This window comes from Ictidomys tridecemlineatus, chromosome 6, assembly GCF_052094955.1.
Source record: "Ictidomys tridecemlineatus isolate mIctTri1 chromosome 6, mIctTri1.hap1, whole genome shotgun sequence".
Taxonomy (NCBI): domain Eukaryota; kingdom Metazoa; phylum Chordata; class Mammalia; order Rodentia; family Sciuridae; genus Ictidomys; species Ictidomys tridecemlineatus.
The window spans coordinates 13,382,470-13,407,934 of NC_135482.1; the positions used below are offsets into that span (position 1 = coordinate 13,382,470).

At 52.6% G+C, this 25,465-nt stretch overlaps 1 protein-coding gene across 5 annotated transcripts in view; it reads right to left on the bottom strand.

The window, feature by feature from the left end:
- Positions 1-11,293: 11,293 nt before the first annotated feature.
- Abtb3 (ankyrin repeat and BTB domain containing 3) overlaps positions 11,294-25,465 on the bottom strand; it is a 245,760-nt gene continuing 231,588 nt past the window's right edge. For 4 of the 5 annotated variants that reach the window (XM_078052878.1, XM_078052876.1, XM_078052875.1 and 1 more), the window contains 5 exons: positions 21,402-21,504; positions 19,999-20,080; positions 15,272-15,340; positions 13,672-13,785; positions 11,294-13,387 (listed from right to left, as the gene is read on the bottom strand). In XM_078052878.1, coding sequence (XP_077909004.1) covers positions 13,178-13,387; positions 13,672-13,785; positions 15,272-15,340; positions 19,999-20,080; positions 21,402-21,504 — 578 coding nt within the window. In that variant the 3' untranslated portion in view covers positions 11,294-13,177. The other variant, XM_078052877.1, reaches the window with a different exon arrangement.

Consider the following 25,465-nt stretch of genomic DNA (forward strand, 5'->3'; position numbering starts at 1 on the left):
CTAATTCACCAAGTGGTCAGCAGAAACAGAGGCTGGGAACGGTGACTGCATACACAGTGTGTCTGGCTCTCTTCGTAACACCCCCCTCGGCAGAGACAGCTGGGGAAAGGCCACCCAGCGTTTAAGGTGATTTAAGAGACATTCACAGAGGGCTTGAAAGACATCTCACACCCACGGGGGGAAATCCTTGGCAAAAGAAGGACACATACATGGCTATCAGAAAATGTTTCTGAGAACATGGAATTCTTAAAATGACTTCTCATGGATGAATAAAGAGAATATTTAAGGATCTTCTTTCACATCCCGCTCCTCCTCACCCATGTCCTACCTCATGCAGAGTGTGCTGTTGGGCACTGTTTGAAGTATCCTCCGAGAGAGAGGAGCAGGTCACAGAGACCCGCAAGAGCAGAGCTCAGTCCTCAGACCTCAGTGCGCTCAGCAGGCCCTGGGCCTGTGGTGATAGATCCAGGCCAGGGCTCGGCGTTCTGGTGTGTGGACCCACTTGGAGAAGCAAGAGAGTATAGCATTTATTCTGGAAAAAGCTACACCTGCTTATGCAGCAGGAGGAGCAGCGGGAGGAGGGGGCAACAGAGGAGTTGCCTGCTTGTCCCAAGTCCCAAGTGACAGTGAGCCTGAGCTAGGCCTGGCTGACTCCTTGGCTCCTAGGCCAGTGCTCAAGTCAGTTCTGCTGATTCCCTCTGTTCCGAGTGGACAGAGCCACAGATGGACTATCCCTTCCCCATCACAACTAGAGGATTTTCCCAGTGATAGAAATCCTCACTTCCTGCTCATCTTACCTAATGAGCCCTTGCCTTCCTGGAAAGCCACCATGCGATGCCAGGGTACTGAGACAACCCCACACAGTGATCATAAATCCAGGGTTGGACCCTCTAACCCTCTAACTCAAGGCCCATTTCTGGAAGCTTCTACCTTGAGGGCCCCTTCTTGCAGCTCAGTCTTGAATCCACAACCTCACTGGTAGGCTGGCCAATGTCCTGACTTCCTGCTGCGTGGACAGCAGAGCTATTTACCTATTTCCTGGTTTTGCAAGGAGAAAGGGAGGGAGACAGGGAGAGAGAGGATAATGGAGAAAGAAGAGAGGAAGAAAGAGAGGGACCCTCATGTCTTGGCCTTTCTCAATCTGCCCTTGTGCTCTTCCGCCCAAGAATACAAGCATCTCGAAGATGCTGCATGTACAGTAGGAAATGCAAGAGAACAGAACAGAGTTTCAGCTCAGACTGGTCAATATTTTTTAAAGTCAGTAAGAGAAGGGGCCCCAAGGATTTTTTTTTTTTTTTGCAGGGCGGGGGTGGCTTAGTCTCAGTTCACTTTTGGACGGTTGCAGCTGGAAGCAAAATCTGTTTTTAGAGCAGCAAACGAACCTGTCATCCTGGTGGAAGTGAACACGGGAAGCCAGGTTGGTGGGTCTCTGCTCTGCGGGAACTGGCCACAGATGCGCCTTCTTCCTCCTTCGAGGAAGGGATTGTGGGCAGGCCCTGGGGGTGGGGGGTGTTTCTCACGTCCAAAGCTCTAGGAGCAGTTGAGTTTTTGACTCTCTGTCAGCTCTCCTAAGAGACTAGAAGTCAAACTCCCTAAACTAAGATTGTTCCCTGGAGCTAGAAAGAGGCGACCCTTCCAGTTCTGTGGTGACAGTGAGACCCGCAGCCCAGGAGAGGCCTCTGGGGAGTGTTCTCCTGGGGAGCCAGGCCCACCTCTGAGCTGCTGGGGTGAAACCCCCTTTTGGGAACTTGGCCCAGATACTTCCTCTATTTACCAATGAGATTGGGGGCCCAGTTTGGTGGGAGAAAAGCCCATCTCCTACTGGTCCCAGCACCCGCAGGGCTGGGCCATGACCTCAGTGACCTCAGGCTCATCTGCCAGGCGTTCAGGGCCCGTCAGGGGCTGTCTGTCCACCTCTCTCTACAGTGCTTTACACCCAGAGTTGGCTTGACAGCACCTTGGTCCCCAGGCTGTGCCTGCAGGCTGGGGAGCATTCTGAGAGTTCCCATCTTTTGCATTTCTGTGGTTCCAGTGATGATCAATACCTGTTACATATTGGCCAATCTGAACTGAGTCCTTCCACCACTCAGCTCTCCATTCTAACCCAAACAGCACTCACAAGAGAATCTTCACCCAGAGGACGTTGTGAGGGAGATGAAGAAGGGCTCGGGCAGCCAGGGCAAGGTGGTGAGTGGGTCAGAACCAAGGAGCATGGAGAGGGTCTTCGGATGAGGTCAACTTCCTGCTTGATGAAAGCGCCCCGGGGACACAAGTGGGGGACCCAACCAGACAGACACTTCCGTACTCCTGCTCCTAAGTGGGGATCCAACAGAAAAACTAAAACAGACGCAAGGACAGAGGGGACACCAATCAATAATAGTGAGGAGCACGTGGACAGGGGAGGAGGAACTTCCAGAGACTCAAAACTCCCCCACTGGACCCCCAGCTGTGGGGCCCCTTCTCTTAGCAGAAGTCTCTGTCGCTTTTGCAATAAACCCACTTCTTGCTTGTATCTCTGTGTCCTGTTCTTCAATTCTTTGCTGAACACAAAGAACCCAGCACCCTCAGTGGGTAACAATTGGCTTTGTCACAGAAGCTCCTCAAACACACATAAGCATGTCTGACTTAGGGCAGAGGCTTCCTCTTGCTCCCTGATCAGTTATCTGGATGATGACCTTCTCGCCAGGAGGGGGGAGAAGATCACATCTTCTTTCCTCCCGTCCCTCTTCAGTGAGGTGATCCATGAAGCGGTGCAGAAGGTCTTAGGAACCAGACCGATGAGTAGGTGGAGGTCTGTGTCCAGCTCTGCCACTTACTTTTTAGCCAGTGTCTATACCTCAGTTTTCCTCTCTGGAAAATGGAAATAAAAATTCTTGCCATGGAGGGTTGTGAGGATTGAGATCACGCATATAAAGAGGGACTTGGAATATAAAGGAGCAGGAAGCAAACGCGCCCCACGCACGGAGAATGATCCAGACTTCAGTGACACAGAAGCACCTCTGGTGTGGGCACCCACTCAGCATTGTCCCCATTGCCTCTGCGATGGAGTGTGACAACCAGCTGACAGTCACACAGTTAAATTCCCTACCTGAGAGCTCAGAGCAGAAGATGCTGGGGTCGCTGGGGGCTCCAGAGGGTGAGGTGGTCAAGAGAGTCAGGAATCAAACTGGAATCTGGCCGCGACTCCGCCTCCCCCACAGGGTGTGAGGGTGGAGCTCCTAAGTGGCCCCAGGCTGCTGCTGGCCTTTGAGGACAGGAGGCTGCCAAGGAGGTGGGTTTAACCAATCAGTGATAAGACTGCAGGCTGCCAGCTCCGGGCCTGGGTCCTGAAATGCCCCTGGACCCTGTCTCGCTTCTCCTGCTTACACGGCCCCCTGCAGACACGTCCCCTGCGCTTTCACAGAGCGTCCCCCCTCACCCCCGCGGCAAAGTGCCTCTGTGTCCACTGGGCCACTGCAGGACATCCCTATTCTGTAGGTGGGAAGACTGAGGCTGATGAGGGCAGCAACCCGCCTGGCACTTGCATCCAACTAATACCAACTCAGGGTTTTTCTCTTGAGTCCAGTTTAAGAAATGCACAAGATGTGACCCTTCATCTCTTCCAACTTCACTTCCATCAGCACCAGGATGTCCCGCTGCTTGTTCAGTCTGCGCGGAGCTCCTCCTCCGTGGTGCCAGACAACAAGAGTACGAATGGTCCGAGCCACTATCTGGAAAGCCCTCTTCCCCTACTACCACCAACTGGGGGCCCATGGGGCACTCCGCGGCCTCCAGATCCACTGTAGCAGCCTCTAGCTCTGACGCAGCAACTCCACGTGCACTGGAAGGTCACGGGCTTCACCTCTTCTCCGGTGGGAGGGGTGGGCGCAGGCGACATGGATCCCGGAGCTTGGCTGCTGTCTACAGTGGCCTGAAGGTCTGAAGACCCTGAGGGCAGCATCTGCCACTTGCATCTCACTGAGGCCAAGCTGCGGGAAGAACCTGGTGAGAAGGGTGGTCAGCTTGCCATGGCTGTCATCCCTAAGAAGCACGGAATGTGAATGGATTCCGCTGCGGCCTGCAGAACTCCTGGACCTTGCAGCCCTAGGAATCCTCAGGCTGGTGTTGGAAACCCCCCGTCGTGTGGTTGACAGTACTGAGGCTTAGGGCAGCTGGATTCTTGCTGGTGACCTGGCACCTTCACTTGGGGCTTCAGACTTAATTGGTGACACCAGCAGTTATGACTTTGTGTACCCTTTCTCCCCAGTTTATTCCAGTTAGGCAGAGGCTTCAGAATCACTGAACTTGAAACCTACCCTGGAGGGATGCAGGTGGGATGCCCAGCGACTCTGGGTTTAGGAAAACCACACCTTAAGGTTTGCCAGCAAACAGAGAGGACTCTACTGTGGGTAGTGATAGAGATCCAAATACCACCAGTTCTCCTTTTCATGGTGGACCTTTTCAGGTGCAGCCTGTGGTTCTAATGGGGACCAGTTGATCTGTGCCTCTGTCTCCTAGAACCTCCCCATCCATGAGGCCATTGAAGGGGGGTCTGGGTGACCTGCTGGTGGAGATCCAGCTTGCCAGGGACTTAGGTTTATCCTGTTATGTTTGCTACTGGTTACAAATTCTATTTTGTGTACAATCAGTCAGACTAAAGTTTTCACTGTGTTTGTTTGGCAAAACAAATCAAACAGAAAGTAAGTTTGTTTTTTTAAAAAATAAGATATGCACAAGAGGTATCCGAGCAAGTTCACAGGCCAGATTCCCTTTGGCTCTCAGAACGGCCCCTTCCTAACTTGATTGATTCACGGAAATCTTTTTTTTTTCCCCCCTTTATAAAAGAAGTCCCATTTTTCAGTGCCCGGGTTGCTTCTGGCTACTGTTCTCTCCCCAGCTGGTTTTGTGGCCCATTTCTCTTCCTCCTGCATTAGATAAGTAAGAATGATGAATTGATCTGCCGCCTCACTGACTTGATGAGGATAAATAGGGTGGCAGCCTTTAATGAAACGCAGGGCTGGCAAAAAAAGAAAAGAAATGAAGGCAGAGAGAGGTCATTACCAATCCTACATGAACTCCATCAAGATTGATTCCCGTTTTCTGAGACCAAATAAATGATTCATATCAGGAGAGAATGAATTATGATGATATCCCTGAGTTATAGGGACCTCGAAATTCTAAAGGTCTTTATGGCTTGAACTTCTATCAAAGGGTTGACTAGCAATTTTTGAATGCTCCCTGTGATGGGGAGCTCATCACCTGTTCATCTGCTCTTAGTTATACTTGGGTGAAATCTGACTCTTGGAAGAGTGCACCGTTGGGTCAGTTCTAATACCTTGGCCTCCCTGAATGAAGCAGATTCCTCTGATCTATGAGCCTTTTCTGCCAGCTGAGCATGGCCGTGATGGTCATTGCTGTCTTCCCTTCTCCAGGCCACAGCCTGCTTCCTTAGCTTTCTTCCACCTTCCAGTTACTTCCTTCTGGGGAGGCTGCAGTTTCTCTGTGACCTTTGTCAAGTGTAGGGGACCCTTGTCATGTTCTTAGCTACCCACCAACTTTCTACTTGTGGAAACCCCACAGTCTATGTCCTGTTTCCCTTACAGAAGGGAGAGCTGGATCTGCCAGCCTTCTCTGCTGCCAAGATGTGGTCATGTGACCTTGGTTCTGCCAGATGGGTGCGCCCAAATTATGAAGGGGACGCCAGGGGCCAAGGGAGCTTGCATCTCATCCCATGGAGCTTTTTGGGGGGCGCAGATTGATCCCTGGTTCAGGAAGAGCATTGGGGGTTGCAGCGGGGGCAGGCACTGAAGTTCAGTTCCTGGTAACCGCAGAACTGCCACTAGTCATTTCTGCCTCTGTGGTTTTGGTGGTAGCGGCGACCCGCAGTGACCTCATCGCGCCAGCTCCGAATCAGGGTTTGTTAGTTATTTCTAAGGCTTTGCCTTTAATGGTTTCTCCAGCCCAGTCAACAGTTGTATGGCTCCTCTACTATCTTTGCAAAACCCCCCTTTCATTTTAAAATTAGCTGGGAGTCTTGACTCACGTGAATCGTGAGCTGAGCGTGTAACTGTGGAGAGGTGACTGACTCTGGTGCACGGAGGGGACCCCCCCCCTGCACAGCCGACTTCCATTAAACTCACTGGTCACCTGAACCCTATTATTTAAGAGGCAGAGATTCATTGCCTGTCCAGAGAATTTTATAAAAACAGACTCTCCGTACTTTCTTAATTACCTGTTCAACAGAAAACAGCCTGGCAGCCCGCTCCCCGCTCAGACACCATCTTTAATGCATGAAGAGTGATTCCTTTGAAGCCCTTCCCTTGACAAGGAAAGGAAGTAATGAGGCATTAGGGATCAAACCTGCCACTTTTCTTCTTCCCCACTGATTCATCCCCCACAGCACACAACTGACAAGCTCAAGGTCATCCTCAGCCATTTTGAACCAGATGCGTCACTCAGCCCTCTCCACGGTGGACATGACGAGGGAGGGACAGCATCTCTGATTCTTCCCCTCCTGGTCTTCCCTCCCACTCCCAGGGGCTCTCGGGAGGGCACAAGGAAGCTTCCCAACAGAGTCTTAAACAAGAGTCTTCTGCTGCCAACCCAGAGGCAAGGACAAATACAAGAGGGACAGAGAGGTGGGCGCTTAATGCCACAGCAGAGGCGGGTCCCTTACGTGGACAAGGGCGTCTGTGTGTACCTGTGAAATGATAAGTCTCATGTAGACCAGTGGCAGACCAGGGAAAGGGAAGGGAGAAGCAGGTTAGGTGTAAGTAGTTCCTTAGGCTTAACACAGACTGAATCCTCGCCCTGCAAACTAGGATGGCCAGCGGTTTTCTTGGATGTACTGCTAACATGTCTTGACTGTCCACGTCCTAACAACCTTCCAGGTGGAGATTCTAGGAAGGCCAGGAGACAGCACAGAAGCTGCAGCTGGGTCTGACAGCAGAGGTCAATTTCTGATCTCTCTCTCTTTTTTTTTTTAATACCTTTGCTACTCAAAGGGTGGTCCCTGGACAGCTGCAGTAGCCGTGGCTCCCGGATGATTAAACCCCAACCCAGGCCCAGTCATCGGGTCTCACGTTTCACAGGATCCTCAGGGCTTTGTATGCAGAGTAAGTTTGAAAACACCACCTGACACCATCAGCCAGATGTCTGAAAGTCAATGGACCATAGAAGGACCTTGTCGCAGAGCTGAAGGCCATTTAGCCCAGGTGGACTGATGGACCTCAGGGACCTATCATCGACTCAGATGTACTGAACTAACATCACGGAACAGTGTTACCTACGAGTGCTTTTTATAGGATGAGGAAGAGCCCGTGTTTAGTGCTCAGGAGATGATTGTTTTCCAAAAGTGATGGCTAAGAGACTTGGCTGCCAGAGTTGAGAGATCTCTCTGCCACCCTTTTTGACATGCTCCTGTGTTCATTTAAGTGGCTGTAGCTCAGTGGTAGAGCAGTTGGCTAGCATTCTCCAGGCCCCCATCCCCAGCATTGCAGAGACTGAGAGGAAGTGAGAGAATGAGAGGGGACTCCAGGGAATACTACTCAGCAATGAAAAGGAATGAACAATTGTTATATGTAGCCCCCTCAGCTGGATCTCAAGAGCATTAGGCTGGGTGGGAAAAAGCCAGTCCTGAAAGGTGACTTGCTGTATGGTTCCTTTTATGCCACATTCTTGAAATGGCAAACAGATGAGTGGCTGCCACTGTAGGGGCTACAGTACCTGGAGGAAGGGGTGAGGGAGGCAGATTTTCTGCTGATGGAGTAGTGCTTGTGGTGGTGCCTACACAAGTCTGCATGTGCCGTCAGAGGGTCCACACTGTACCCATGTCGGCTTCCTGGTTTTGATACTGTGCTAGACCCACATAAGACGCCACCCCCAGGGGCACTGGGTGAGATGCACAGGACTCCTCTGTGTTACCTGCAGCCTCCTGTTAAATCTGTAACTATTTCAAAATAAAAAGTGACCCCGGGCTGGAGGAGTTGTGGCTCAGTGGCAGAGCGCTTGCTTAGCATGCGTGAGGCACTGGGTTCGATCCCCCAGCACCACATAAAAATAAAAACAAATAAAATAAAGATATTGTGTCCATCTACAACTAAAAAAATATTAACATGAGAGAGAGAGAGAGAGAGAGAGAGAGAGAAGCATTGTGGCCATGATCTAGTGAGCTACGATCTTTAGAGTAGGATGGCCTCGGAGCCTGTTCTGAGGCTTCTATCTGCTCTCGTGTTGGAAGCCTGTTCTCCTGAAGGTTGAGGTCCCTTTCTCTACCCGTTACCTGGTGCTATCACAAGGCCCCTATGTGAGTGTGGTAAGGGGAGGGTGGCATGTCCCCGTCAGATCATCAGCTGAGGAATCGGGTGCAGAAGGGAGGAGAGGGCTGGCCAAGGTCACCCAGGCAGCAGGGGGCAGGAGCAGGCCACCATGGCCTCAGGACCCTCATGGCCACCAGCCTCCACCCTTGGCAGCCCCTCATCTCAGAGGTTGGAGGCGGCATTAACATTCCGGACTCATCCAGAAGTCAGCTCGGAGGAGCAGCGGCAGGAAGCGGCAGGGCCAGGGCATCTCTTTTAATTGCCTATTCACAGTGACAGATTGTCTTTTCAAATTCAGAGCTAATCCTGGCGCTATCTGACTGCTCATCAGGAACGGGAGCTAAAGTGCGCTGTGATTACGGGGCACAGAGTTCTATTTTCTTTTCCTCTCAAGCAGGAAGTTCCAAATCTGCTGGGTTATTTTTAAAGGGGGTGAAAAATAGGCTCACACCCGCTTCCCTTTGCAGTGGCACTGTCCGCAGGCACGAGCTGCTCTGTTGGGGGGGGGGCTGGTGGGTCTGGGGGGAAAGGAGGTGAGAGCTTCATCAGGATGCCTCTGGGTGGTGGGGTGGGGTCAGTGTCCACATGCTTGCGTGGCAGGACAGGCTGATGAGGGCAGCTGTCCCAGGTTTCCTGGAGTTGACATGCAGTAGGGTTGCTTCTGGGGCGGTGACTGCCTTCTCTCTGCAGAACCTAAGCCTCAAGCCCTGATTAAGAGCTGGTTCTGGTATTTGGCCATTGGAGGGGCCTCAGATCTTCCACCTACAGCAGGGAGGTCTTGTGTCACCTGAGTCACATTCCTGAGCCCACAGGGAGTTTCCAAGAGCTCATCCCCCCCCCTCCCCGCAATGCTAATATTTAGGAAATACCATATTTACAAGAAAGCAAAACCAGTTGAACTTGGCTTCAGGTGTTTTAAACATTTCTGGAGAGATGACCTTGGGTGGGGCACTGTTCCAGGGAAGAATTACCAAAGAGCCCAGTTTTGGGGGAATTTTCCCATTCTTCTGGAATAAGAAGCAAATTCCTAGGATCCCAAACTGTCGCAGGAAGTGCTCTTACAGAAAGTTCTAGAATCAAAAGGCAAAAATCATTAACCTTCCTTTCCTGGTGTGAATTGGCATTTTTCTCCTTCTCTCTTCTCAGCCTTAGAAGCTTGGAAATAACTTTTCTCTGTTACTAACAGTGCAGGACTCATGCAAAATGCCTCCTTTAACCGTCTCAATGCCCTGTTAACGAGTTATGAGAGTTAAACCCAAGTTTTCAAGAAGAAAATGCAAATTAGATGAGTAACTTGTCCCGTGTCTGTCTCAAAGCTAGTCTGGGGCTGAAGAGCTGGGAACAGGCTTGGGTTGGAGTCCATGGCTAGGCACTTGGACTTGGTCTCCTCTGGACTTATCTTCCTGAATGGGCTCCCAAGTGGAGGGACCCAGGAAAAGGGTTGCTAGGGGTCAGCTGGAAAGGGAGATAAGATAGAGATAGATGGTGGGAGGCGGTACTTCTGCCACCTTTATCTGTGACTCCAGGTGGCCCATGCAAGGTGGGGTAGAGAGAGGTGAGCACTGAATTCTGAAGACAGAGACCCTGTGACTAGTGAAATCCTCGAACATCCTGGGGTTAATAAGATCCCTAACTCTAACCCTAACCCTAACCCTAACCCTAACCCTAACCCTGTGATAAAAGGTCTGGACCCCCCCCACCCCAGCAGGAGGAACATTTTTCTTTTTGCCTGGAGCTTTATAGGAAATAGCCGTGTGACATCCAAACTCAGAACACAGAACTCCAATGGAGTCTCAGGGGTGGGGATCTCTGGGGTCCTTTGTCCCACTGCCCTCCTGTGGGGGCCTCCGTGAGGGGCACTCGTTCCCTGTTCTGTTGGTGGTGAGGTGTCCCCTGTTGAGTAGAACGGACGATGGGTGTTCAGGCAGCATGCACAAGAGCATTGCTTCTGGTGTGGGCACAGAAGCCGAGTCGAGTCGGGCCTTGGGGTTTATTTGGCCAGCTACACACATCCACTGTTTCTAGGGTCCCGCTGCAAATAGCGGGGTGGAGGGGGCTCATGGCAGGCAGGGCTCCCTGCCTCCCTACCTCCCAGATGCTAAGGAGCCCTTGGACAGGCTCTGCTGTGGCCCCAAAGACAAAGCCGCCCATCAGACAGTAAAAGTCAAATGCCCCGGCACGCACTCCATCTTCCTGAAAGGAACGGATCAAACGCTTGCTCACCCGAGGCTGGGCAGAGGGTGGTGCACTGTCAGAAATAAATCGACCTTCTGTTCTCCTGGCCTGACTCAGAGTTCTGGCCTGTGGCACTTGGTTGCTTCTTAAAGAAGAAACAGATCTGGGCTGCTTTGCCGGGTAGGGGTGGGGTCAGCTCTGCACCAGCCAGCTCTGCATGGCTCAGTGTCCTTGGATAGCCTGGCTTCTCCCCAGCTTCTGGTGGGCCTTCGTGGCCTAGCCAGGGGACTAGGTAAGACTCAGGTGGGGCCAGGAACCAGACAGAACACCTGGGGACCAGGATTGACCTCAGGAGGAAGACACTTAAGAATAAAGCTGTGTGTCCCTCCTGTACCCCAGGCCCCCACCCCGTCCAGTGGCATCAGCTTATGCCGTCCTCAGTGGGGGTATATGATGTTGAGGTGGCTTGTCTTTCTTTGTCCCTCCATCCCCCCAAAGTGTCATCAAGATACGGGAGGGACAGGCAGAACAAGGGCCCCACAGTGGGCAACAGTACCCCTGCAGTGGCCCAGGTGGCCGTACCCGTAGCCCCTCTGCCTGATGGGAAGGAAACCCCAGGCCATTACCCAGAAGCAGACCTTGGGCCCTGGAGCCAGTCAGCCCCCTGCCCCCACCAGCAACATGGGCAGCCGCCTTCTATCTAGTCTCTCCAGGCCCCTCGATATTCTGCCCAGTCATATTTTCCAATCTTAACTGAGGAAGTTCTCAGGCTTCAACTGTTGGGTAAAAAGCTCACGTGTACCATATAAATGACGCCAGGCTTGGGAAAATCATTTCTTTTAATGACAGAGAAAGCACACCAAACTAACAGAAGCCCTGGTGGGAGTTGCCAAGGTACAGATCAATGCCTGGGGACCCTGAACTAGCAGCAGACATTCACAGAGGGGTCAGCTGAGGCGGAGGGATGTCCCCACCGTCTCTCTGAAGGCAGAGGCAGCAGGTGTGCACACACTGCGTATCTGTGACGTGGCCTTCTCCTCCGGTAGCTGTTTCCTTCCTCCGTGGATGGAAGGGCTGGGGAGGTCTGCAGATGACCATGTGGGAGACAGGCCTTAGGTGTGTGTGTGTGTCACAGAGGAGCCAGTGCTGTAGACACAGGTGGCCTGAAGCAGACTTGACACTGGTGCTCCGATCAAAGGCTCAGGGAGCAAACAGGAAGACAGACAGCGGCTCCATTAGAATCTAGGTTCTGGCGCAACTTCCCAAGGGCATGCTAGGAAATAGTTTTATTGATAAAACTTTGCCATCCCAAAGGGAAAAAGTCTTCTCTTAGTTTTAAGTGCTTGTACCTAGGTTTTTCAACCAAAGAATGAGAAAAAAGGCCGCAACTCAAAAATTATTTGGAATATTGTGGCACTTCACCAATCTCTTTTGCTTATATATATATATATTCGTATATATATAATATATGGCAGAGCAAACGGAACCCTTCTATATAAACTTTCATTATAGATAACCCTATACTGTACACTCTCAGAATACAGAAAGTATCCACTCTATCATACATGTTTGGTCTTTAAAAATAATCTAACATAGTCATACTCTCTGGCTATAACAAACTATTAACATCTTCTGAGAATACAGAGAAAGCTCTGGGATTAATAAATTTTCTGACGTGCTCCCCCCACCCCCCATCCAGCATCATCTAAGAACACATTTTTGCAAAAGCACCCCAGAATCATTCATAATCAGGAGAAGAAATGGATATGTTAGTTTCACCAAGTGGACTTTTAGCAAGAAGTGGTGGAACACTTTGACCTTGCCGAAAAAGGGAAGCACAAAACATAACATGGTACAGGTTTGGGTCCATGCAAATGCATGTCTTGTTATGTGGGGGTGTTCTATTCTCACCCCGAAACCACGATTAGCATGCAGGTTGTTTTCAACTATTGGATTAGAGATAATTATTGGCAGTGCACCTCTTTTGTGTAACCATGAGCACTAAGGCAAGAGGATCTCACCTTGTGTAGAATATCAGCAATAATTTGTCAGATGCAGTGTGGACCTGCGACTTCACTGCTTTAAGAAAAAAAGGAAGACAGTAATCTTGAAACATAGATTCCCTAAACACAATTCAGTTAAAAATGAACTGTTAAGCTTTTAGAAATATATTTGAAACGACAAGACTGCCCTGTTTTTGTTATATTATGAACATTTTAAAAAAGTTCCCGCCCCTAAAAACTGGCCAGATGATTTCCTCATTATGGGTAACAGCCTCACTGATTAGCTACCATGATTGACAGCCGCCCAGATGCGGCTACCCAGGTCTTGAACATCTAATACCAGGCTCGTCGGAATTGGTACCATTAGTAGGTCCTCCAGCTGTCAGTCAGAACCCCAAAGGCTTTTCGGCCTCAATCCATTCATTTGACAGGGGTCTCCAGGTTGGAGTTGGCTTGGCCGCCCCATGGTGACCTTCAAGCTCTGGACCCCGCCGGGGTTGGATCTGCCTGCCAGGGAACGTCTCTGGGTTTCAACTGGAGCGCGTGGGAGCCGAGTTTGCTTGTTCAAGAGAAGCTGGCAGTTGGGGCAGCTCCTTGGCTCAGCCAAAAACAGACGCCAGGTGGAATTGGGACGTGTCCGTGGGAAGCCTTTGCAGCAGGAGAATCGGAAAGGACCCGGGAAGCCCTCGCTCTGCTGGGGGTTCATACGATGGAACCTTTGGAAGACGACAAGTGGATGGACTGAATCCTGATGGCCAACGTCCTCTGCAAGTCCTGGAGCACATCCTGGCCCGTTCCTTCGCCATTTTTGTCATATAGGAGCTGCTTGAATGCTTCATTTTCGATGAGGACCATCATGTTTTTGAGGAAGTAGCCTTCACAGTATGCAGAGAGCTCTGTGACTCCAAGGAACTGTGGGGGGCAGAGAGAAGCGGGGTCGTTACGCCTCGGAGATGCGCTGGGCTGTCTGCAGAAGCAGCCCTGACTCTCCACCCTTTGCTGGACCCTTGGAGCTCCTCCCTGAAGGGGGGACTGGGGTGAGTTCCTGGGGTGATGTTGTGCTGAGTAGAATAAACTAGTCACAAAAGGACGCATTTTATATATTTCCACTTCTGTGAGGTCCTTGGAGTAGTCAATTTCACAGAGACCAGAAGCAGCAGGTGGTTACTAGGGACGGGCAGGGCAGGGTGGCTCACCTTGGCGTGGTTGTAGATGTCCACGCAGTTGTCAGTGTTGATGCTTTTGGCACAGATGATCTCGCAGTGCCGCTGCAGAGCCTCCAGCTGGAAAAACTTCGCGGCAGACAGAAGCTAAAACCACGAGAAGGTCAGAGGTCGGGGGTGGGGTGGGGGGGAGAGAAACCACGAGAAGATACGGAGACCCCAGGACAAGCACCTGCCACAGAAGTGTTGGGAGAGACCGGAAATAAAGCTGTCCCTATAGAAAGTGACACCAGAGGAACCAGACAGAGTGACAGAGCTCTCCATGGGGAGGATGGAGGAGGGGGGGGGCAGGGAGCCCCGTGCAGCCCGGAATGCCTAAGAGATGTCCAGAAATAAGGGTGAGTGGTGTCACTTAAGCCATGGATGTCAACATGGCAGGGCGGGGCGGGGGCTGCATTTTCATTACAATCCTCTTGCATGGTCTGTGGTCTGAACAGTTTAAAGGCACACGCATTTGCCTCCAAAAAATCCCCAACGGACCGGGCTCAGAGACCATCCTGGTTGGCAAACACAGCCCCGCGCTGGAAAGGGGTACCCCCAGCTCTGTGGGGACAGATGCTCCTGGGCTTGGGACCCTTCCCCATCCTGCTCTGTGGACCTCTTCAGCTGGATGTGCATCTATGTCCTTTAGAGTAAATGAAAAATTTTAAAAGCATTTATTATTTTGATCTTAAAGTAATTAAAAAGAAAAAAGGCTTAAAAACGAGCCTGTGTCCTCAGCCTGTCACCTGGTCCTCAGCCTGTCACCTGAGATGGGTGAGAAGTATCAGAGGAGGGGTCCAGAGAAACCAGGGAGTCGCTGTGTGTCTGGGAGGAGGGCAGTGAGGCAGGGAGGAAAGAGCAAGAAGAAAAGGACGTGGCATTTGTGCCCAGCAACTGAAAAACAGATGCTTTTAGACTCCTCTAGGAAATCCAGTGGGCTAGCTACTCTACTGCTGTTTTACAGGCAAGGAAACCGAGGCTCAGAGAGGCCAAATAACCTATCCAAGGTCACATAGCTCAGGAGTGGCAGTGCCTGAATGCAGTCCCAATCTGGCCCCGTGTCCATGGCTGACCCACCGTGGGGTCTGGCTCTTTTGCTCAGGATCACGGCAGTGAGTTTTGGCTTCTGGAGACTCCCATCGTTGATTGGGGAGATTGATTTGGGCTCCACATCTGGAAAGGAGCAGGGGGCGCTCTCAGCCTTGGACAGAGGGGGCAGGAACAGGGACCCTGGAGGGGGACAGCCGGCAGGGATCGGCGCTCTGCCTTGGCTTCTGCCTCCTGGGAGGGGGACAGCCTGGGATTGAGGGATGTTTCGGTGGATGTGATTCTTTTACCAATGACAAGGGAGAAGATATCGCCCAGGACATTTTCTGATGATGCTGTTGGAGCCCCAGCTGGGCCAGGCTGGGGCTACCCCCGACTTCTTGGTGACAGTTACCACCGGGGTTCACTGAGGGCAACCGGAAGGGCCCCCTTGGGGGACTAGCAGTTCAAGGCCTTCACCCAGTGTAGTCCTGAGAGGCTGCTGAGGTGGCTTTCCCCCCATCCCAGGGGAGCCCAGGGGGTCAAGGGCACGTGGGCTCCTTACCTCCATGATCTCGTTGTTTTTAATGAGAAGTGACTCTGGGCCTCCGTAGTAGAGATACTGCATGACCAACTGGAAGGGAGAGAGGACACGGTGAGCCAGCATTGTCACACGGCACATCAGTAAGCTGTCCAGGCACGTCCACTCCGGGACGTCCACCCACTGCCTCGCGCGGGAAGGCCCACTTGGAAAGAGTCTTCCTGAGCGGCACACTGAAATCTGTGGCTCCCAGCCCCTGGGGCACGTCCACGAGCAGGGCCAAGCTAAGCCTGAACTTGGCTCATCTCTGTAAAGTGGGGGTGAGATTGCCCGCCTCACGGGGTCATGATGAGGACAGAACGAGTTCCCTGGGTCAGGACCCTCGGGCCACCATTTAAGGAGCACAGTGCATTCATGGTATGTTGACACCAAACTCACATCTTCATTCATGAGTTTTGTATCATGATGACCGTCTCCTTCCACTATCCTTACTCCTCCGATCCTCCCTCCCTTTCCCTCCCTCCCCTATTCCCTATCCATAAACACAGAACTTCCCCTGCCTCTTTTGTGTTTGGGAAGTACTGACGCCAGGCTTTTGACAGAGTTGGTGGCAGCAGGACCTTGTGAAATAACACGGCACGGTTCACCTTCCCTTCTTCCACCCTGATGGCTCATAAGCATCCACAAGACCACGTCGGCCAACGCTGGGATCTTGGCCTTACTAGATCAATTTTGCATTCCCTGAGCACCTCTCTTTCACACAGGCCCAAACAACAATAATAAGCAGCATAACAGTGATATCCGACCCCAGCCCTCCATGCTAAATGGAGGGCCTCTTCGTTTACAAAGCACTTCTGTATCCTGTTATCTCATTTAGTCAAGGTTGAGCCACGGACTTGAAATGCTCTCCTTAGCGGCTGGAGGTCCTGGGGCTAATGGAATTTAAATTGGGCTGTCCCAGGCCACCGCCAGCCGCTGACAGCACAAGCCTTCTGCAGAGGTGAAATGCACCCTTATTAGGCAGCGGGGCTTATTTATGGACTTGTTTTTCTTGGCAGCAGCCAACCTGCAGGAAGCAGGAGCAGAATGGTATTCACAGCCTCGCAGAGGCCCAGGCTTCCAGGTGCAGCCTCAGCTGCTGGGATCTTGCCTGCGTGATGTTAAACAATCTGGGGGGGCGGGGTTGGGGGGGTGGAACCCAAAGCTGGCTCATTTGCTAAACTTCTACCAACATGGAATGAAGTGCACAGGCCCCAGGAGGCCTCCCTCCGGATTGCATGCAGCCTTCCTCCACCTATTTCAAGCCACATGAGGCTTTTCTTCTTTTATGGGGAAGGGGCCTGCCCAGGGACGAGTCCCCAGAGCCTGTTAAGTTGTCCTTTCCCATTACAGTAACTTGAGGCTAATGTGGCCAGGAAACCATCCCCAGTGAAAGCAATTACAGGCCTGTGACTCTGCTCAGGCGGTCCGTTCCCACGCAGGGCTCTTATTCAGTGGATCCGCTCCACGAATATTTATTGAGCGTCTACTATGAGCCAGTTTCTTATTCCAGGAACCTCCCCAATTAGTCCCAGGCTTAATGGTAGCAGTGGCCCTTTCACGAGCACCTGGAGAGCTGGGGAAGCGCACGTTCTTATGCCTGCAGCTCAAGCTCCAAACTCTGATGGCTGTCAGATTCTCCTGCAGGGCTGGGCGGCTCTAAGGAGGGCCTGGGCCCTCCCAGAGGGGAGGAAGGGAAGAAAACCCCACAGAGTGCCAGGAGGGGGCAGCGTGAAAGAGCTCCCTCACAGAGCGGTTCCAGGGTCAGCCCAGCAGCACCCCCCAGGGTTCTTGTTAGAAATGTGAATTCTTATGTCTGCAGAATCAGCTGGGGTGGGGGGCGGCCCAGGTGCCTGCATTCAACATGACTTCTGTGTTTTCACAAGTCTCCTACCTGTCCCCAGGTGGTTCAGACACCTGCTGATGTACAAGAGCATGGTGTACCTCAGAGCACTGGTTCTCCACCTGGGCTGCCATGGGGAGATGGGAGGGGGAGAGGCTTCATGCGGATGCTGGGCCCCACCCTGTGGTGCTGACTTAACAGGTCTCGAGAATAGCCGGGGTCTTCCCTGGCGATTTTCAGAGCTTCCTGGGAGTTCCACTGGGCCAGCTGAGGCTGAGAAGCAGGCTTCAAGCCTCACACCTGGTTAAAGCTCAGGAAGGGAAACTGTCCTTCTAATCACGACTCCTATTTAGAGAAGATGCTCCCGAACAAGGTTCCTACTGGACAGACTGGGTTCAGATCCTGGCTCTGTCTGTTATTATTAGGACTGAGACTTTGGGCACATTCTTGAAGTTCTCTGGGTCTCAATTTCTTCATCTGTAGAAATGCCAGGAATAATATGCCCGAGAACCCATGTGGGCAGAGGCCAGGCCCTCACAGAGCTCCTGAAGTGTGACTTCATGCTGCTCACCCCGAACCCTAAGGCAAAGCAATGATCTCCTGGCAGCTTCCAAATCCACCAGCTGTCATTCAGGACGGGGCTGCGGCTGCTTTGCTCTCAGTAGCCCTCAGCCTGGGAGAGGGGAACAGGGCATGCGGATGCCTGGACTGTGCCCATTCCCAGCCCACCTGAAGGCTCCGGTGTCTTCTCTGATCCCCAACCTCCTCCACGTTAGTGGGAGACACTTCCTGTGTCTTGAGCATAGCAGGGAGGTGATAATATCAGTTGCAGCTTAGAAGACCACCCACTTGAAGATTGCCACAATGTGCCCATTGTGCAAGGTGGATGTCTTCTCACATTGTCTTATTTGATCTCTGCAAGGGATTCGAATCTCTTCCAGAACCCAAGACACAGAGGTGGCAATGACTAATATGTCAAGTGACTAGGGAGGCTGAGACAGGAGGACTGCAAATTCAAGGCCAGTCACAGCAATTTGGTGAAGTCCTCAATAACTTAGTGAGACCCTGTCTCAAAAAAAAACAAAAACAAAACAAAAAAACCCAAAAAGGCTGGGGATATAGTTCAGTGGTAAAGCACCCCTGGGTTAAATCCCTTGGTGTTTTTTTAAAAAGAGGTTTAGAGTGTTTTGTTTTGGTTATTCAGGGAGGGTTCTTTATTTTGAAGTTTCAATCATCACCAAGGAGTGCATCTCTAATGGTGGAAATTCAGGCTCCTCAGCAGCAAGCTTTGGGGCTAGTGTGAGGCATGGTGCCTTCTTAGTGGTCCTCCCCACAGCAGGATCTGGGCCTCAGTGGTGGAGGGAGGAGCCGCCATTTGGCTCTCCTTGTTCCCACACTGTGTGGTCTCAATGCATCGTTAGCCTCCCATACACTGTAATGGCACAGAGTGAATGGACTGATGGTCACTTTTCCTCAAACACACCCCTCAGCTTTCCACTTTGAGCCTTGGTTTAGCTCTCCCTCTCTCCCCTTAGCCAGATGAGGAAACTGAGGCTCAGAAAGATTGGATGATTTGTTCAAGCTCACACAAGGGGCACTGATTTTAACTTATTTTTTTTTTTTTGGTACTGGGATTGAACCTAGGAATGCTTCACTTCTGATCTACATCCTCAGCCTGTTTTATTTTATTATTATTATTTTTTTAATTTTGAGACAGGGTCTTGCAGAGTTGCTGAGGCTGGCCTTGAACTCACAATCCTCCTGCCTCAACCTCCTAAATAGCTGGGATTATAGGTGCATGCTACGGTGACGGGGGCACAGGTTTCAAACAGGGGCCTCCTGGAGTGTGGCCCTGTCATTCAAGACCCAGGTCAGGACCTCCTCCTCATGACCTTGCTCATGGTCAGTCCTGCCTCCTGCTTTCTGAACGCCCACCAGCCCTTCTAGAAGAGCAGGCTTCCGGGGAGGCCTGAGTCTTCCCCACAGCGGACTCTCTCCAGGGTCATCCTTCCTGAATTGAGCTGGAGGAACCAGGTGCCTCTGAGGAGTTCTGTGAACCCCATCCCCAGCCACCCTGGGGGAAGACAGTGTGGGGACCCTGGTCTCCCTGCAGGCCTGGCCTGTGTGGCAGTAAGGAGCCAGCCAGCCTCCTGGTGCCCCAGTGGGACTCGGAGCTCTGGAAATCCGGCTCTGAAGGAACTGGGGGCATGGGTCCCTCCTGGCTGCAGGACAGGAGGCTTAGGAACCAGGCACCAGGAGGGAGGGGAAGGGAAGCGGCTGCTGTGCGCCTCAAAGCCACAGGCCCAGCCACTGCCCACGGCACCGAGCTCCTTTCCTGCTTCTGCTGGGTTCAGACTCAGGTTCAAACGACCCTGGGTTCCTAAAAGCCCGCGGGTTCCCGATCACGCTTTGCTCAGCCACCACGCGGGCACGTCGGGCCTGCAGTTCTCCTCGCTCTAACCCTCTTTCTTGAGCTCAGCCTTCTTCCTGAGCTCCCCAGCTGTCCCTTGGCCTTTGATCCTTCAGCCCTGAGGACTCATCTGAGAGGCCTCCCCAACTGTCCTGCCTGAGTGGCCACAGCACGTTGGTCACCCCCATCTCTCACGTACTAATTGCTCAGTCACCCCCTCTAGACGGTGAGTCTCTGGGAGAGGGTGTCCCTTAGCTCTGTGTCCCCAGCCTCCAGCTCCGTGGGAAAGGCAGGTGCCCGTGGGCTGCTGGAGGCTAAGTGGGCAGGAGCCCAGAGCGCTGGAAGCGGTCAGCTCTCTGCGGGGGCTTCTCCAACGGCAGACCCCCAGGCTGGGGGAAGAAGGCGACCGTGTGGGCTCTGCGCCACCAGCACAGGGTTCCAGGCCACCTGAGGGCTCACCTGGAAGATGGGGTACTTGACGTAGCCGATCTCGATGCAGGGGCTGTCGTTGGCCGGCTTGCTGGAGAGGAGCGCTTTGAACCTGGCAAGACACAAAGGAGGATCAAGAGACACGCACACCCCCGGGGTGCAAGACCTCCTCTGCTCAGGACAGGAGTCCTTTACACCCAGCTCTGAAATACAGCGAGGACAGTGCCCGAGACTTCAAAGTTAAACCCTCCCTGGATTCTATCAGCACCAAACTGGAAGCTAAAACTCGGAAGCTAAGAAGTGTCTTGAACTAGTCCATCCTTTCTCGGCCTGGTGATTGGAAACGAATGGGTGCCCTTAAAACCCCGTCTTCCTTCAGGACCCACTGCAGGCCCTTCCTGAGCGTGGCCATGGCTCCCCCTCACCCGGGGCACGATCAGCTTGCCCCCTGCCTGTCCCTCTGCGCCCTCTGAAGGAGCCTGGCATATTGCTGACTCCCTCAGGGTCTCCCTACAGGGGACTTTCTGTCCTGGCCTTTCCTAAACCATAAGCTCCTGGAAGGTAGAGACCCTGTCAGCAGAACACACTGCAGCAAAAGACATTGGGAATGGCTGTCCCTCCCTCTCTCTTTAATATTTTCATTTTGAAATACTGATAGATTTATAGGAGAGCTGCAGATAGATGGTGCCGAGGGCCTGTCCCCCAGGGCTAACATCTTAGGTGGCTGTTGAACCTTCGTCAAAACCAAGAAACTGACTTCGCTATCCATCCAGTTTCTCTGGTGTCACAAACAAGAGCTACGCGAGGGACGGGTGCTTTTTGTTGTCTGCAAAGGGGACATCGGGGACTTGTGTTTGGTTTTGGGGGCACTGGAGATGCCAGCGTGCTGTGGGTAACCCATAGAGTGCTGGTCACATAGCCCTTAGCAAAGTCCTTCGAAGGGGCTTCTGTTTCTGGGTCCGCAGTGTCCCCTCCCACCTCAGGACTATGATTCTAAAGTGAGAACCCAACTCCATGAAATCCGTAGGAGTAAGGGCAGTACGGTGGAGCTAGCAGAGAGGGTGGGCAATTTCTTCTTTTATTACTACATACTATCCTCTGTTAACTCCACAGTTAAGGAAAAGGAGGATTAGAACCTTTGTATTTTGGTGGCTTAAGTCTGTGCCCTGACACTTAAGAAAGGATGAGTCTCTTGCGGCTGCTATGTAAGGGGCCTCAGTTGTTCACTGCACAAGGGCACCTGGCTGAAGGAGCTCTGCATAGAAAGTTCTGCCCATGGTGCCTCATTCTGGTTTGCACAAAGGGGTACCCTGTACCCTGGAATCCTTGATATGGAGAAGACACTCTGTCAGTCCAGCAGATACCACTGATATTGAACTTCAAAATAGCAACATAGTCCTCATTGAGCTTCATGCAAAACCGACGACACGTACCTTGGGGAGGCTGTGAACAGCAGCACTTTGTGAGCATAAAATGGTCTTCCTTCTACCAGGAAGGTGACATCAGACATTTCTTTATTGTTAAGAAAATGAGGATCTAGAACAAGAAAGGAGGGAAAGGCTTCAGTGTGAAGAAAGCTGGGACTCTTCCTGCAGAAAGAACAAGTTAGCACAGCGGGAGACCACGGCCATGGGTGGCCACAGTGACCAAAGGAGGCGGCATCCATCGGAGGAAGGCGCGGGGCACTGAGATTCTGACTGGCGCAGGAGATCTTAATTGCCCTTAAAAATTAGTACTTCCCCTGAGAAGACCCACCCGCAGTCAGAGTTCACCTGCTCATCTCTGAGAGTGCCACTCCCTCTTCTTGGGCTCAGTCCCCCCACAACTGAGCTGCCCCTCGACACCCTGTGATTGCAGATGATTGAGGATCAGTCCTTCTCTCCCAGGGTCAGTGAGAAACGAGCCTGTCCCCGGTCATCATCTTTTATAATAACAGAGATGACGGAACTCATAGGCACTCCTGGGTTGCAGCTCTTGGTGTGCCCGGCCCTGTGCAAACTGGCAGAGTCCACGTCGACCCCACGGGCAGCTGGCCTGCTGAGCACGCAGAGCGTACGATGACCTGTGCAAGCCAGTGACACGTGGGGAAGCCAGGACTGGAACTCGGCACTCTGATCCGATGGCCTCCCCCAGTTCACCTGTCCCTGAGCCATGCAGACCCGAGTCTCCTGTAGGTGCCAGTCTGTCCCCAGCCCAGCACTGTGTCTTGTTGGGGATCTGGAACTCCCCTGTCCCCAGTCTCTGAGTCAGTCCTCAAGCAGGTGAGACTAAGGTGACCCTAACCTCTAGAGGGGTTGCAGTAGGTCACCCCCTAATAGTTGGCTGAACGGCAGCATCCCAAGGCCGACCTTGAAGATTTTTTTGGGGATGGCTCTGCCCAGTTCCCCAGTCTGAACAGCCACCACGTTCCCCACTCACCTAAGAAAAGATTCTCCCTGCAACATGTGGCTCTGGTCCCTAAGAATGGCACCAGTAGTTGCCTAAACCAGGGACCCAAGGCAACAGGACAGCTTCCTCTCGCAGGGCCACCCACAACCTCCCCAAACAGCTGCCGTGCTCCCCCAAGCGTTCCGAATCCCCGTCTCCCTCCATCCTCTCCACCCCACCGTCCTGGGCCCTGTCACCGTCCTCTCTCCAGCCCCGCCCAGCCTGGCTCTTCCCTGCTGGGTCAGCACAGACAGCCCACCAAGCCTGACTCCCCCGCTCCTCCCTCTGAGCCAGTGTCCCCCCTGTTGGGGCCTCCCGTCAGGAAAGCAGATCCCTGTCTGTCCCTGTCATTCTGACTTCAGGAAGAGAGTGACTCTGAAGCCAGAGTCTCAGCTGCATGACCTTGGCTGGGTTATACGTCTACCTGTGCCTCAGTTTCCCCCTCCATAAAGTGGGAAGGGTAATGCTGGCGACAGGCCAAGATCCCAGGACAGGAGTGAGGACGAAATGCATCAACTGACCGGAATGGCCGTCGGTGGTGGGTCCACAAACAGGACCGTTCCAGTAGATGCTCAGTATCTTCTGCATGAATGAAAGATGACGGGGACCCTCTTTCTTCTAGAAGCAGTGCTGAGGATGTCAGGCCCTTCCTAGCCAGGACCCTGCTTGTCACTGATGTGCCTTCCCCAGGGCTTACAGAGCTGTCCTGGAAGGAAGCTGGCGGCCTCCCTGGGCTGGCTGAGGCTCCCAGGTGGTGGAGGACAGGGACCAGGCCCCTGTATTCCGGACCCCTCAGCAGTTGGTCCCCGGCTGATGGGCTGGGGCCCTGCCTTGGTGCCGCTGTGCCAGGCTCCGCTGACCTCCTGGACAGTCCTGCTGCTCTTCTCACTCAGAGAGGAGCCTTCCGGGTCCCTGTGCTGCCCCAGCTGGAGGTCCCCAGGGTGCCCGCTTGTTGGTCTCTGTGGGGACTTGGCTACGTCACCTCTTCCCACGTGGGATAAAATTCTTACTTTAGAAATATCAAAAAAGCATAAAAAAGTTGAAGTCAGCTATAATCCCACTTTCTTTTATAATTTTTAATTTTTAATTAAAAAAGTCTCTCAAAATCTTGAAACCACCCCAGTAAAGGGAAGAGAAGCCCCAGGGAGGCCTCAGGTGACTGAACCTCATTCCTCCACTTGCTCTGAAGATGAGCGTGGAAGGCTGTTCTCCTGCTTCTCAGCGACCTGCGTCTGGCCGCTATTCATACCTATTGCTCATCTCCATCCAGCCCCCATCCTGTTCCCCAACTGGCAAGTCTCTCCTACCCCCAGCTCTCTTTACCGTTCTCTCCCAGAATCCACTGGGAGGGCTGGAAGACCCTGTGCCGCAAAAAAACGGGGCATGTGCTCCCACATTCGCCCACAGAACCCATTTCACTCCTTGATATCACCTGCCTGGGCTTGCAGCCAGGCCAGGGGAGACCCTTGTCACTGATCATTCCTACCTCTCCCTTAGAGCAGGTCCCTAAAGAATGACTATTTGGCGACCTTTAACGACCCCAGCTTGCAATGCCGTCTCAAGGATGCAAACCACTCCAGAATCACATTTCCTTTGTTAATGATTCTAAGATGCCCCCCTTTCCCCCCTTATTGTGAGCTCTGAGCCTCTTGGATCTGCCCCCCTTTTTTTTCTTTTTCATTTGGTGCTAACCTTGGAATTCTAGTGCTTGGGCTGAAAACCGGGTGCTTTTCAGTGCTGGCAAGAGAAATCTCTGCAGATTTGGGAGAAAACATTCCCCCCCACCCCGCCCCCCGTGGCCACAGGAAAGCAGATTTTATGCCATGTCACTGACGTGGCCCTTGCAAATGCTGGCCCCAATGAGGACACTTTGTAAGGTATAAGACATTGTTCCCATGTCCTGGGAATGCGACCCTTAGTGTCTAACATCTGTTCACTCAATTGATCTTTACAACTTGTGCCCTGGTAATATTTGACCAGCACCTGTTTTCTGCAACTCCGGTACACCCTGGCCACTCTGGTACACCTCAGTTTTCTCACATGCACAGACGTAAAGATAAATAGGAAACCTTTGATTCAGTTGCTCGATTTTTCTTTTTCGCAAAAAGTTGCGTCTCGTTTACCTTTAACAAGTCATTCACGACAGGAATGAAAATACTTTGGAACTCAGCCTTTTCACACCCTGGCCAATGAGTGGTCTAGTTACAGGGGAGAATTTTCAGATGCTTCCATCTCTCAAATGTCCCCTCCTGGCCACAGGAAAAGGACGCGGGGTAGGAAAGTTCCCAGCATCTACAGGAAAGGGAATCCTTTCTCTTTAATATTTTATAGGTCCCAGGCAAGAAAGGGGACAGACCCTTACAAAAGTGGCTTCAGGTTTCAGGCCTTGAAGCCCGGGGTGTTTCTCTGCCTTCCCCGCAGGCCACAGCAGCCCCGGGTCCTCTGATCGAGCCCAGTGCCTGGTGGACGGTTTCTCCTATCAATTCTCAGAAGCTGGCTCTGCACAATGGTGGAGTGACGGCTTTGGGCGGAGCTGGCTTCAAGTTCCAGCCACAATGTGGGCTGGGTCACCTTGTGGGCCTGAGGGTTCCTATAGACAGAGGAGGTCAGGTGCAGGCTCACGCTGGCCAGTGCAGTGACCAGGGAGTGACTTTCATGGATTCTGGAGCGTGCAGCCCCTCAACTCAGGTACGTGCCCCTCGTGTCTTTGGGGGTGTGTGAGGTGGAGGGGGCCGTTTCTCGCTCCTCTGCCCTACGGAGGATTTCTAGTGGACACAGCCGGCTCCTCAGTGTCCCCTGCTCCTTCCTCCCTAGGGAAGAGGAGGGTCTTAGAGGACTTGGAGTTTGGGGGGCAGGGTCACCACATGCAGCGTGGCCTCTATCACAGCCTACTGTGCGGGGGACACGTGTGGATCAGGAGACCTCGGCTGTCCCCACGTCTGTGACCAGGGGACAAAAGTCCACCTGTTGAAGGCCAGGCCCTGGGAAGTCTCCTTGACCACATTCCCAAGGGAGATTCTCCAGAGCGATGCCTGATGGGGAGTCGATCCCATCTCCATCCGCCTGGCTC